This window comes from Eubalaena glacialis, chromosome 2, assembly GCF_028564815.1.
Source record: "Eubalaena glacialis isolate mEubGla1 chromosome 2, mEubGla1.1.hap2.+ XY, whole genome shotgun sequence".
Taxonomy (NCBI): domain Eukaryota; kingdom Metazoa; phylum Chordata; class Mammalia; order Artiodactyla; family Balaenidae; genus Eubalaena; species Eubalaena glacialis.
In genome coordinates, this window is record NC_083717.1 from 135,260,654 (window position 1) to 135,273,606 (window position 12,953).

Below are 12,953 nucleotides of genomic sequence, written 5' to 3' on the forward strand. Positions count from 1 at the left end.
TTAAATAAATTTACAGTTTAAAAATAACAGTAATAGCAAACATCTAAAAGCACAATCCGGGCTTCCCTGGTGGCGCAGTGGTTGAGAATCTGCCTGCTAATGCAGGCGACACGGGTTCGGGCCCTGGTCTGGGAAGATCCCACATGCCGCGGAGCAACTAGGCCCGTGAGCCACAATTACTGAGCCTGCGCGTCTGGAGCCTGTGCTCCGCAACAAAAGAGTCCGCGATAATGAAGAGGCCCCCACACCGCGATGAAGAGTGGCCCCCGCTCGCCGCAACTAGAGAAAGCCCTCGCACAGAAACGAAGACCCAACACAGCCAAGAATAAATATAAAAATAAATAAATAAAGATTACTAAAAGCACAATCCATTTAATTTTCATGACTGCCCTGTAAGATAGATACTATTATTATCTCCCTTTACACATGAAAAAACTAAGGTACATAGAGGTTAAAACTTGCCCACTCTCTCTTGTCTCATGGAAACAAGTGATCCTCCCCTTCAAGGTACTCTGCTTCTTATGCTCCTGAAGGAAGCCCTGTCATGTTTTGTGAAACCTCCCTCTCCTCATCTCACTCTTGCTTTCACTCACCCTCTTTAGTCTCTTTCTTTTTGTGTATAAACACATTCAAGTGTCCCTCCTAAAGTAAACCTCTTTAACTCGGTCCTCTCTCTCCCTCAAACTTTCACACTATCTCCTTCCCTACCTTCAACAACAAACCTCTTGAAAGAACACAGACTCTAATTTTCCCCACTTCCTCAAATCTTATTCACTACTCATTCACTATCATATTCACTGTTCATTTATCCTCCCCCTCCAAACCTGCATATTCCTCCAGTATTTCCTGTCTCGGTTAACTGCAGCACCACTATCCCAGTCTGCTAAGCTTCAAATTAGTCATCCTCAAAATCTTTTTTTTTTTTTCATTTTGGGCTACCTGGATGCCTCCAAAGTCTGATTTCATATCTGTCTACTTTATACCAGGCTTATCAATCAGGGTAATTTCTCAACTGGGGGTTGTATAAGAATCACTTAGAGGGACTTCCCTGGTGGCACAGTGGTTAAGAATCCACCTGCCAATGCACGGAACACAGGTTTGAGCACTGGTCCGGGAAGATCCCACATGCCGTGGAGCAACTAAGTCCGTGCGCCACAACTACTGAGCCTGCGCTGTAAAGCCACGAGCCACAACTGCTGAGCCCGCAGGCCTAGAGCCCGTGCTCCACAACAAGAGAAGCCAACGCAATGAGAAGCCTGCGCACTGCAATGAAGACCCAACGAAGCCAAAAATAAATAAATAAATAAATAAATTTATTAAAAAAAAAAAAAAGAATCCACCTGCCAATGCAGGGAACATGGGTTCGATCCCTGGTCTGGGATGTTCCCACATGCCGCTGAACAACTAAGCCAGTGTGCCACAACTACTGAGCCTGCACTCTAGAGCCCGCGAGCCACAACTACTGAGCCCACGTTCCACAACTACTGAAGCCCGTGCGCCTAGAGCCCGTGCTCGGCAACAAGAGAAGCCACCGCAATGAGAAGCCCATGCACCGCAGCAAAGAGTAGCCCCCACTCGCCGCAACTAGAGAAAGTCCATGCGCAGCAACGAAGACGCAATGCAGCCAAAAATAAATTAATTAATTAATTTTAAAAAAAGAATCACTTAGAAAGTTTTTCAAAACACTTACATGAACAATCTCTACCCTCTCAACTATCTTCCAGTTGAAGCACATATTCACTCACTCTCTTAGGATCTATCAAAATCTCTGGACAGAAAAAGATTTTGAAAAATACACCAAGATGATCCTAGTATGTTACACATAACTCCCTGCCTTGGAAGACAAAGCTTCAATTTGCCCCAAAGATAAAAATGTCCTAGTGTGTGAAAAAATATATATACTCATGGTTCACCTATTAACTTTCAAGCCTTAAAATATGTCCCCTTGCCAAACACAAAGTGTTTAGTTCCTAAGTGAGATGTAAAGAAACAAAAGCTAAAATTCTGTGGTTGCCTTCTCTCAGTCTTCAACATGACTCTTCTGTAAGCCCTTCAAATCTCTAGTAAAATAGCTTCAGTTTCACTCTAAATTTTAAAGATACTTCAAAAGTGAAGGGTCTTCAATCTCTACGATAAAAAATTTAAGGCAAATGAAAGAACGCTGAGGCCAACACTAAATTTAAAGGCTTTGTTATAATACAATTATATTAGTCATTCATAATATTTTCTAGAAACTTATATCTAGAAGGCATTTATAGACATACATAGACTGATGTGCACAAACAGGCTAAAACTACCATTCTTGTTGTTTACCTGGAGTTGTTTGGCAGACAGATCTTTTGTTCCTCTGAAGACATAGCTTTTTGAAATGCCCTCACATCCAAGTTCATGAACCTGCACCATTCTCCCAAAAGTAATTAGGCCAACCAAAGCTGTAGGTGGTAAAAGACTTAATGACATCTGCATAGATTCTTTCAGGGCTTGTAAGTCTTCATCTTCCATGCAAGTATCAACCACATAGAGGAATATCAAAGGCATCTGAGGACCACGCTTTTAAAAAATGTTGCGATAAAAAAAAATGTTTTAGAAGTATTAACGCTTCAGCACAATACACAGGATAATCAGCAGAGGACTAATTAAATAATTTACAATACATTTACACAATGGAATCCTAATAAAGCCATTTCAGAAATGAAACAGGTTATATATGCATGGAGAGATATCCAAGACATCATCAAGTGAAAAATTCAGTTTAAAAACATTATTCATAGTTACATGAAGGAGATTTTCACTTTCAATTTTACTTAACTGCATGAGGTTTCATTTCTTGTAACAAGCATTTATTTCTTTTAAAATAAGAAAATTGTAACTATAAAGCTTAAAAGCAAAATTAGGTGATTTTTATAAAATAATTATCTAACCCTGAATTGGATTATAAGAGAACTGGAAACTAGCCAGAGTGGACAAATTACTGACTGGCTCAGTGAACCATATTCTGGTTTCTCTACAACATTCATAAAAAATATTACCTTAATACTTAAATATGTAAATAACTATGTAAAGCTGTTCAGAAAGAGAAGAAAAATGATTTTCCTAACAAGGGCCAATGCAAGAGTAATTTTATTATTAGACTTGGGAATATATCATTAGGCTCTAGCATCATACTGACCAAGTATTTGTAATTGACCTTCCAACTACAAAGCAAAATTGATACTTTACTGTTTATTGATCTATTCGGTATAGCAAACCACACCACACCACCCAATACCTTGGCCACCTTTCAAATAACTACAACAGAAATTACCTTACTCAAACTGACCTTGACAGTTCTTACCTTTGAAATTCTCAATCAATTCAATGTAAGAATCAAGAATGATGCCTTTTAAGTCAGCTCAATTTAACAGTTATTTTGGTATAAATTACTGGATATTTTAAATTTCTTAAAGAGTTACTCTTATGTTCTTACCAGAACTACATATTCAATGCTAGAAAACTGAGGTAAAAGTTCAGCAGGTTGATTCAGTTCAGATATACCAGCATAAGTAGGTGGAAACTGCAGGTAGAAAAAAACAAAAAATTTTAACTAATTATTTGTGAGTAATGAAATTTTAAACTGAAAATAATTACTTCCTGATCATTTAATTATTAAAAAAGATAGTTTCATCATATATAAAGTTATTTCATCTTTATTTTTAAATATGCATCTTTCTGCATATTTAGAGCAGTATTATAGCATTAACATCTGCAACAGGGGTTTTCTTACCTGATTTCTTTGATAACAAAAGTTGCAAGCCCAGAGTTTTGCTCGATAATCCACTTGACTGTTTTAAGAAAAGATACAATAGCTCATGGTTCAGTTAAATTGTACAATAATCCTAATTACAATAAAATTAATTTCTTTCTGAAAATGAATACATTCAAATTGATATCAAAGTAATCTTTAAAAGCCATGTATTTTTAGGTGTTGCCAATATTTAATTCATACTTTTAACACATACAAGTTCACCAAAATGAATATATTGTAACTTTTAATATATCACAAATATCATCAATAAAATTAAGATAATCCAATTTTTTTTCTCCAAATGGCTCAGTAACTTCTAAACTCAGATCTAGAAAGCATTTATTCAATAAAAATATATTTATTGAATGCCATTATTCTAGGTGCTGATGATAAAGAAGTAAACAAGATCAAAGGTCCCTGCTATCACAGAGTTTATATCTGTGATATATATCACAGAAGATACTTTTAGATAGTGATAATAAAGATTAAAGATAACAAAGCAGGACATGAGAATGTATTTGGGAGAGTACTTTAAAGGAAAGCCTTCATTAATAAACAACTGAGGGACTTCCCTGGTGGTGCAGTGGTTAAGAACCCGCCTGCCAATGCAGGGGTCACGGGTTCGATCCCTGGTCCGGGAAGATCCCACATGCCGCGGAGCAACTAAGCCCGTGCGCCACAGCTACTGAGCCTGTGCTCTAGAGCCCGTGAGCCACAACTACTAAAGCCCGCATGCCCCAGGGCCCGCGTGCCACAACAAGAGAAGCCACAGTAATGAGAAGCCTGTGCACCACAACAAAGAGCCCTCTCGCTGCAACTAGAGAAAGCCCGGCGTGCAGCAATGAAGACCCAAACACAGCCAAAAAAAATAAAAATAAAAAAATAAACAACTGACATGTAATCGGAATGAAAAGAAACCAGTCACAGGAAAATCTGGGGGCAAAGCAATCCAGGCAGCACATATAGCTATTGCACAAAGTCTGTGGTAGAATTAAGTTAGGTATATCCAAGGATAAGAGAGAGGGTAAGGTATAATGCAGATGAAAATAAAGAAAATGGATGATACAAGATGAAGGCAGAAATACACAGAGGATAGATCATATAGGGCTTTATAGGTCTTGATAAGGGCTATGGATTTTTCATTCCAAGTGTAATAAGTAGCTATTGAACGATTTTAATAATCTGATATCCATTTGTAAAACTCTAGCTTCTGAGTGGAGAAGAGACTGCTGAAAAGCAAGAATGGAAACAGGAAGACCAGTTAGGAGGATAATGAAACCATCCAGGAAAAAGATGGTATATTTTGAAGTACCATGTTCTAGCAGAGAGTAAGAGACAGAATCCTGATTGTGCTGGAGATGGAATCGACCAGATTTGCTAGTGGACTGAGTGGAGAGAGAGGGAGCAGAAAGAGGAATAAAAGTTAATTCTTGAGAGTCTGGCTTATGTAACAAGAAATCATAACATTTTTCAAACACCATACCACTCAATTATGACTTTTCAAATGACACAAGATGGGATGATTGCCAGCATCAGTATCTAGAGAATACTGATAGAATCTAACAGTTTACACAGTGACAACTTCGCATTTGGTTTCTTATCAACTCACTACAACTAGAATGATCCTAAAATTTTATAGCTCTTTGGATCTGACTACCTTAATTTGAAAAAATAACTATAAACAAAAACAAAGACATTGTTATATAAATAAGCAAGAAACAAACTACATTTTTTTTTAATCATAGTGACACATTAGTTTTTTCCATATACTTTAATTACCATAAAGGATTCAAAACTGCACGGCAAGTGGTCCTACTACACAGAACAGGTTCATATTGAATGGGTGGCAAATCTGGTCTCTCCTTCAGTGGTGTAAATAAGGCTGCTACTGGAACGACCATTCTTGTAGCTTCCAGTCGACTTGATGGCCAAACATTCCAACTAAATCGGACTCCATCTCGTTCTTCATTTTGTTGGATGAATTCCAAATAGGTTGTCATTGTAGACCTTGATTCTTACTTCTGTAACAAAATTAAAGGATATTTTTAAATCCTCTTAAGAAAATTCAAAATAAGTATGTTTTTCCCACTTCCAGCAATATTAATCCATTAGAAATCATAACCAAATGAAAATATTTATCTCAAAAAAAAATTAGCAAACAACAATGACCACAATTAAAACAAAGTAATGAATGGCTCTACAGAACCCAATGCCTATTAGGCCCAATGAGAGGTATTTTATCCTTTTTTATTCACTCTCAAAAAAAACTATGGCAAAAAATAATAAATAATAAAATAGATGTCCTATTGATTTAAGGCAAAAATGGGGGAAAATCTAGATCCTAAGTTTTCCGTATCAGCCTTGTGAGTTACATTATTCTAATAAATAGATTGTCAAAAACATTAAATTCTAAAACTCACATGCTTTTCTACCCAGAAAGTAATAAGTTTCCACTAAACTTGCTGGAAGAGAATACTTAAGGGTGCAAAACAAAAATATTTTTCTAAAACTAGGTACTTCTATTTTAGACAGGTAATTTTTTATCATGCATCATTTAACCTCTCTTGCAGAAACTTAGTTCAGAATACTTTTAACATTCCAACTTAAGAGAGTATTTTAAACTCTAATTTGAGATATATAATTTCAATATAATCATTTAACTTTACCACTGGAAGAGGGAGATGCCACTCTGGTTAGTGCCCAGTATCAAGAGACATCTCCATCTTGTTATTCTTTAGCTTTCTGACTAGGATGCCAGCTCTCCTACCTGGGAAGCAGTTCTATCTATCTCATGCTCTCAAAATGCAACAGTGGTTAGTGATGCAAGGAAATTGTAAAATTCAAAGGTCTGAGAAGATAGAATTTCAAGTACTATGTGGCTGGCTAAAAGACTTGTGGGAGAGATGAACGGCATAAAGAACTGAAGAATTATGAAGGTAGGGTGCCAACAGAGGCAACACGGATGCTGAAGTAGCTAAGAACAACAATGGGATGAGGAACTGATTCTAAAATATAAGTAAGGGAAGAAAAGGTATTATTAGATACAATAACAATTTTAATTTTAGAAAAATGTCCAAATATATTTTAGTAATACAAATTACAGAAAGTGAAGCTTAACAAATCTTAAGTATCTTAAGCAGCTAAGACCTTTCCCTTCTTTAAAAGAAAGGTTATATGTCAATTATATAGCAATTAAAAAATAATAAAATAAAAATTAAACACTGTATTTCTTCCTATCAGAATTTCAGAGACAACTAAGGAATTTTATGCTATTCAAAAGCGATCATGTATTTTTCAAAGATTGATAAAGGGTAGAGAGAAATCCTAAGATATCTAGATTTGTTTAGAAAAGATTATTTTAAAGCTAAATACAGGAGACAGCTTTGAGAAAGATAATATGAGCTTTCAAGAAAAAGTGGCTTTTGAAAGATAATGATAAAACAAAGGTCTGGGATAATCAGAGAGGAGTTAGAAGATGCCAACCTCAGTTTTAACACAGGCAACAATAATAGGAGAAACAACCTCTTCTGGGAGAGAAATGGTTTTTAGCAACAGCTTCCATGCTACAGATGTGAGTATAAATTCCAGGAGTATGCAATCCCTCCCATTATTTCTACAGAACATAAAGCAAATGAAGTTTTCTGTTTATTACTTAACTGCATCTATAATCTGAGATACATCTAAAATGCATCACCAAAAAGCATCAAAAGACTATTAAAATATACTCAACCAATCAGGGTTGTTCATTTGAACGACAAAACACAAAAAATGTTTTGAGTGACTACTTTCTCAATTCTCCAAGAATAGTATATAACTAGTACTTAGGTATTTGTTATATATTTTCTTTAAAATGGATGAAGTGAGCCTGTCACCTGCAAAACCATTCACAGTATTTGTTGCCAATGATAAAATCTGAGCTTTCTCAAATTTAAATTAAAAAATTAAAATTCTTGAAAACTTGTATCTAATACCATAAGCTTCACAACTTCCTAATATGTAAAGATTTTGCTGATGAGACCAGTAGTGATAATAATATGATTTTTTATATATTGTGTAATGAAACATGCCAACATTTGGAAGATACACATTATTCAGTGAAGCAAGATCTCCCAAATGATCTGTTCATGATGTTACAAAATCATGCATGGGTAAATGATCCATTCAAAGTGTAGGATAGACCAATGGGTTATAACGCAATAAGTACAAAAAGTTCATTTTTAAGGTTTCAGACTCCACACTGCAATTAACCCTTGATTTCTTAATTAAAACTGTCGAGTTTGGGTATAGTATCAAAGAATATGCATATTTTTTAATACGAAAAAGCTATTAATATTATCTCTCCTTTTTCCAACTACGTACCTATGTGAAGCCAGACTTCCTTCACACAATTCAACCAAAACAACGTATTACAATAGACTGCAAAGCAGTAGATATAAAAACCTACCTGTCTTCTATTAAAGTTTTTCTTTTTTTTCTGGATCCTATAATACTCTTAAGTATTATACGCTTTATAATGCTTAAGAGTATAAAGAGGTCTTGGGACTTCCCTGGTGGTGCAGTGGTTAAGAATCCTCCTGCCAATGCAGGGGACACGGGTTCAAGCCCTGGTCCAGGAAGATCCCACAGGCCGTGCCCGTGAGCCACAACTACTGAGCCCACGTGCTGCAACTACTGAAGCCCATGCGCTTAGAGCCCGTGCTCCGCAACAAGAGAAGCCACTGCAATAAGAAGCCTGTGCACCGCAACGAAGAGCAGCCCCTGCTCGCCGCAACTAGAGAAAGCCCGCGCAGCAACGAAGACCCAACGCAGCCAAAAATAAATAAATAAAATAAATAAATTTATAAGTGCATCCATTCTTCAAAAAAAAAACAAAAAAAGAGTATAATGAGGTCTTGAGAATCACCTCCTTAGGACTCTAGGGCTTAATTCAAAATCTGGGAGCCTAGTAGAGAAAGGCTCTATGAAACTTAGCATGAAGACATCTACACACAGGCAACAGCCAGATTTAAGTTTCTACAACAGGTAACAAAACCTGGACTGTAACTCCACATCCTTACTTTTTTTTTTTTTTTTTAATTTTATTTATTTGTTTATGGCTGTGTTGGGTCTTCATTTCTGTGCGAGGGCTTTCTCTAGTTGCGGCAAGTGGGGGCCACTCTTCATCGCGGTGCGCGGGCCTCTTCACTATCGCGGCCTCTCTTGTTGCGGAGCACAGGCTACAGACGCGCAGGCTCAGCAATTGTGGCTCACGGGCCTAGTCGCTCCGCGGCATGTGGGATCGTCCCAGACCAGGGCTCGAACCCGTGTCCCCTGCATTGGCAGGCAGATTCTCAACCACTGTGCCACCAGGGAAGCCCCATCCTTACTTTTTATTGAGACATACTAAATATCACCTGACTGATATTTGAGTACAATTCCCCTCCTCTTCCTCACTTTTTCCTCTCAGTCTCTCTCCTCTAAGATCATATTTGTTCACTAAATCACATTTATTTCATACCTTCTTACTTTCCAGCAGTGGTTTGAAAAAATCCCACATGTTTCTTCTTAACTGGTCCAATTACACAGGCATGCAAAACACCCCCCCCCCCAACTTCCCTCACCTTTGCAAGGGAGAAATTACTCAATCTTAAAATCACTCATTCTAGTACAAATTTGGCCAGGTTTGGTCCCATATTCAACAATAGCATATCTGAAATAAAGTCCTTTTACAAGCCAGCTTTTTATAAAATGGCATTATTTGATAAGCATTCTCTCCCCTGATATTACATTTGTCTAAAAGCATAAAACTAAATAAATACGATTCAAACAGTATATTAGGATGCACACTTAATATACTAGTCGTTATATTTTTTTTTAAGTGGTACAAACACAAAAGACCATTCTAAAGAAATGTCTCATTTTTCAGCACAACTTATAATCATTGGGAGTTCTTTAGTTAAATACTTTCTCATAGTATAACTAAAAGCAAAGAAGCATTAAGTCACTTTAACCTAGAACATCAGATATGTGCCCACAGTATTTTAAAAGGCTTTACCTATTCAGTAATAATTAAAAGTTTTTAAATATTCCGATTTTAGCCCATTTATAGATAACTAAGTGCAAAACACTGTAAATCGCAAGTAAAATTTGAGTTCCTTCCAATCAGATATATTTGTTAACAATTATATGTGCCTCTCCCACTTTTCTGTCCTAAAATCTTCAATGAAGTGTCTTCAACTACTTCCCATGACTAGATTTATTATATTGGCAAAATAGCTTAACCCCTCTGATCCTCAATTTCTCATCTGTAAGATCAGGGGTTTGGGTTAGAAAACTACAAGACCCCTTCTAAATCTAAAATTCTGAGCCAATTAAAAATGACTGGACTTCCAAAATGATGTCCATTAGACTAGTGGAGAAGGGAGAGAAGGAAGACTTAACACGCATTTATATTTAAATCTATATTTAAATCTAAAACTTCTTTTAACCAATTTAACTTGGCTAGTTATCCACGACTTTGAGGGGTGGAAGTTGAGGAAGTTCACGTGTAAACACGAATTCAACTTACTCAATCCAGTGATTACATGCAGATTTACTATGACTTTCCCCTTCCCACCAAAACGGGAAAACACTTAGGGCTGAATGAAGTAGGTACTACTGGCCTAATCTGATAACTGAAGTCTATTTGTAATCAAGGCCCAAGGTGTTAGCTATACCTGGCACTTTTCTCCTTATCCCCTTTAACCCCCAAGGCCGAACTACAGGTGACGAAGTCACCTCGGTTCAAAGTCTAGGGCTCTTCAGCTCAGGCAGGGAATGAACCAAGAAGTCAAAGTACCCAGAAGCGGTGATGGGGTGGGGTGGGGAAGGCAGATCGGCCGGGAGCGGAGGGTGGGGTACTGGGGGAGATGCCCAAACTGCTGTTTTTCACCCGACTCCCATCTTTCGCACCTGATACAGGGCAGGTGGGTGAGGGGGCCAGGTTCCCAGGCCCAGAGAGAACTAAGCAGAGGGTGGTGGGTGAGCGGGTGACAAGTTCCGGGTTCCAGGCAGGCCCGCCCCGGGGCACCAAGACGGCAAAGCAGGCACCACCCTTGAGACCCCGGCCCGCGGACCCGCCGCCGCACAGCCGCCCCTACCCCGCCTCCCACTGAGCGCCCGCGGACCCCCAAGGGAGCCGAGAGGAGGCAGCCCTGAAGTGGATCCTTACCACAGTGCCACCACGTACGAGATCCGCGCCTGTCGCAGCCTCTGCCTTACAAAATCCGCCCTCTCCGCCGAGCCAGAGCAGCCGTGGCACCGCAATCAAGGCCGGCGCCGCCCCGCCCCCGGCCTCGGCGCAGAACTCTGCGGGACTAACATGGCTGGTGCCGCTTCTGCCACGTCAAAGGGGGGGAGGGGCGGGGCGTGAAGGGGAGGGAGGGGGAGGGGACGGTTCTGGGGGCGGGGCGACCGGGCCAGGGAACTGAAGGAGAGGGTGGGGGACCAGGGGGGAGCGGGGGGAGGGGATGGGGAGGGGAAAAGAGAGGGGAAGAGGCGGGTACCAGAGCTGGAGGGGCGGGGTGACAATGACAAACCTAACAGGGGTACTCGAGAGGGGCGGGGAGGGGCGCGGGAGGGGCGCGGGACCTGGTGGAACAGGAGCGCGAGGGTGGGGTGCGCCATGGCGCTCCGGTCCCCTCTCCCCGGAGCCATGGCGGATCCCACTCCCCGGGGGTCTCATGATGTGTGACCTTCTGTCGCCACACTCCTCAGCTTGCTGAGAGAAATGGAGGTGTCCTCTAGGACAGTGGTCCCCAAACTTTCTGGCACGAGGGACCGGTTTTGTGGAAGATTATTTTTCAGGGGTGGAGCGGGAATGGTTCAGGCGGTAATGGGAGCGATGGGGAGCGGCGGATTAAGCGTCCATTACTCCGCGCTGCTCACCTCCTGCTGTGCAGCCGGGTTCCTAACAGGCCGCAGACAGGTGAGGGTGGGGACTTGGGGACCCCTGCTCTAGGACATCCTCTCCTCTAGGGCCCGAGTTGATTCCAAGAAACACAGGCTGCATCGCCCCTGAAAAAGCAAAGTGAGAAGTTCGTTCTTTCACTTAGTGCAACAAACATTTACTGAACATCTATCTACTTTGTGCCAGGCACAGTAGCGATGCTGTGATACGATGTAGCCAAAACAGCCAAATGTCTGGTCTGGAAGAATTTATATACTATTTATACACTATTCATGTATTCCTAGTCAGTTTACCTCGTTCCTCCTACACTGCCTCTGCCACCTCTCCCCGTACACACACACACACACACACACACACACACACACACACAAACATACACACACACTACAATCTTTGGCTGATTAATCTTGATGTGTTTTCTGCTTCTCTTTCCAAGAAAAGAAGTGAGCAAAATGGGACAGACAGAAACTGGTTGGAAAGGCATTCGAGCTTGGTGGTCTCAGGCAACCCCACCCTTCAGTGAGGGGTTGCCCACAGAATTATTTCCAGATAGGACAACACCTAAAATCCTGCAAAGTTTAGCCCTATAAGCATTTTATGGAATAGAGAAAAAGATCAATTTTTTGTTCTTCCAAGCTTATATTCACAAGAAATAAGTTATGCAGCAAACATATATTTTACTTCCTCTAAGCTTGTTTTGTAAGGTAAAAGAGTATGAGTTTGCTTATCAAATTTTAATACAATCCTGAAGAGGAAATGGGAATCAAAAGCCAAAATTCTGTATAGGCCTGCAAATAAAGTGGGCTCAGGATACTACCTTAACAAGGATTCCTGGCTGAAAGTACAGCAAGTAAATAGCTGTAGACAATGATATAAAGGTGGAATAAGGACATTCGCAAAAAGAAACAAGATCTAGGAATGAGTAGGGTAAATAGACATAGATGAGAGGATCCACCTGGATCCTGGAATTCAGTGAGGAATACACCAAAGTATAGCACCTTCGGTACTTTGATTCATTTTATGGTCCCCAGAAAGGGATCTTTGCCATCCAGCTCAATGAAGTCTAAGAAGTCATAATGCCTATGTTTTCAGCTGAACAAAAGGCTTTTGTTTCCTATTACAATGAAATAAATGTTATGATGGGTAACAAATTCATTCATATCTGTCTTTATGTGCTTAAAGGTGAATGAGTTTAAGAGTTTAACCCTTGTACATATCATCAGGATCTATTAGACCCAACTT

General features: G+C 39.7%; 1 protein-coding gene across 1 annotated transcript in view; it reads right to left on the reverse strand.

The window, feature by feature from the left end:
* SEC23A (SEC23 homolog A, COPII coat complex component) overlaps positions 1-11,140 on the reverse strand; it is a 61,359-nt gene extending 50,219 nt beyond the window's left edge. Inside the window, exons 1-5 of the mRNA XM_061182477.1 lie at positions 10,974-11,140; positions 5,564-5,805; positions 3,764-3,821; positions 3,467-3,553; positions 2,314-2,550 (exon numbers count right to left, since the gene is read on the reverse strand). Of these exons, the coding sequence (XP_061038460.1) occupies positions 2,314-2,550; positions 3,467-3,553; positions 3,764-3,821; positions 5,564-5,784 (603 nt within the window). The 5' untranslated portion in view covers positions 5,785-5,805; positions 10,974-11,140. The remainder of the gene's footprint in view (positions 1-2,313; positions 2,551-3,466; positions 3,554-3,763; positions 3,822-5,563; positions 5,806-10,973) is intronic.
* Between the last annotated feature and the right edge of the window lie 1,813 nt (positions 11,141-12,953).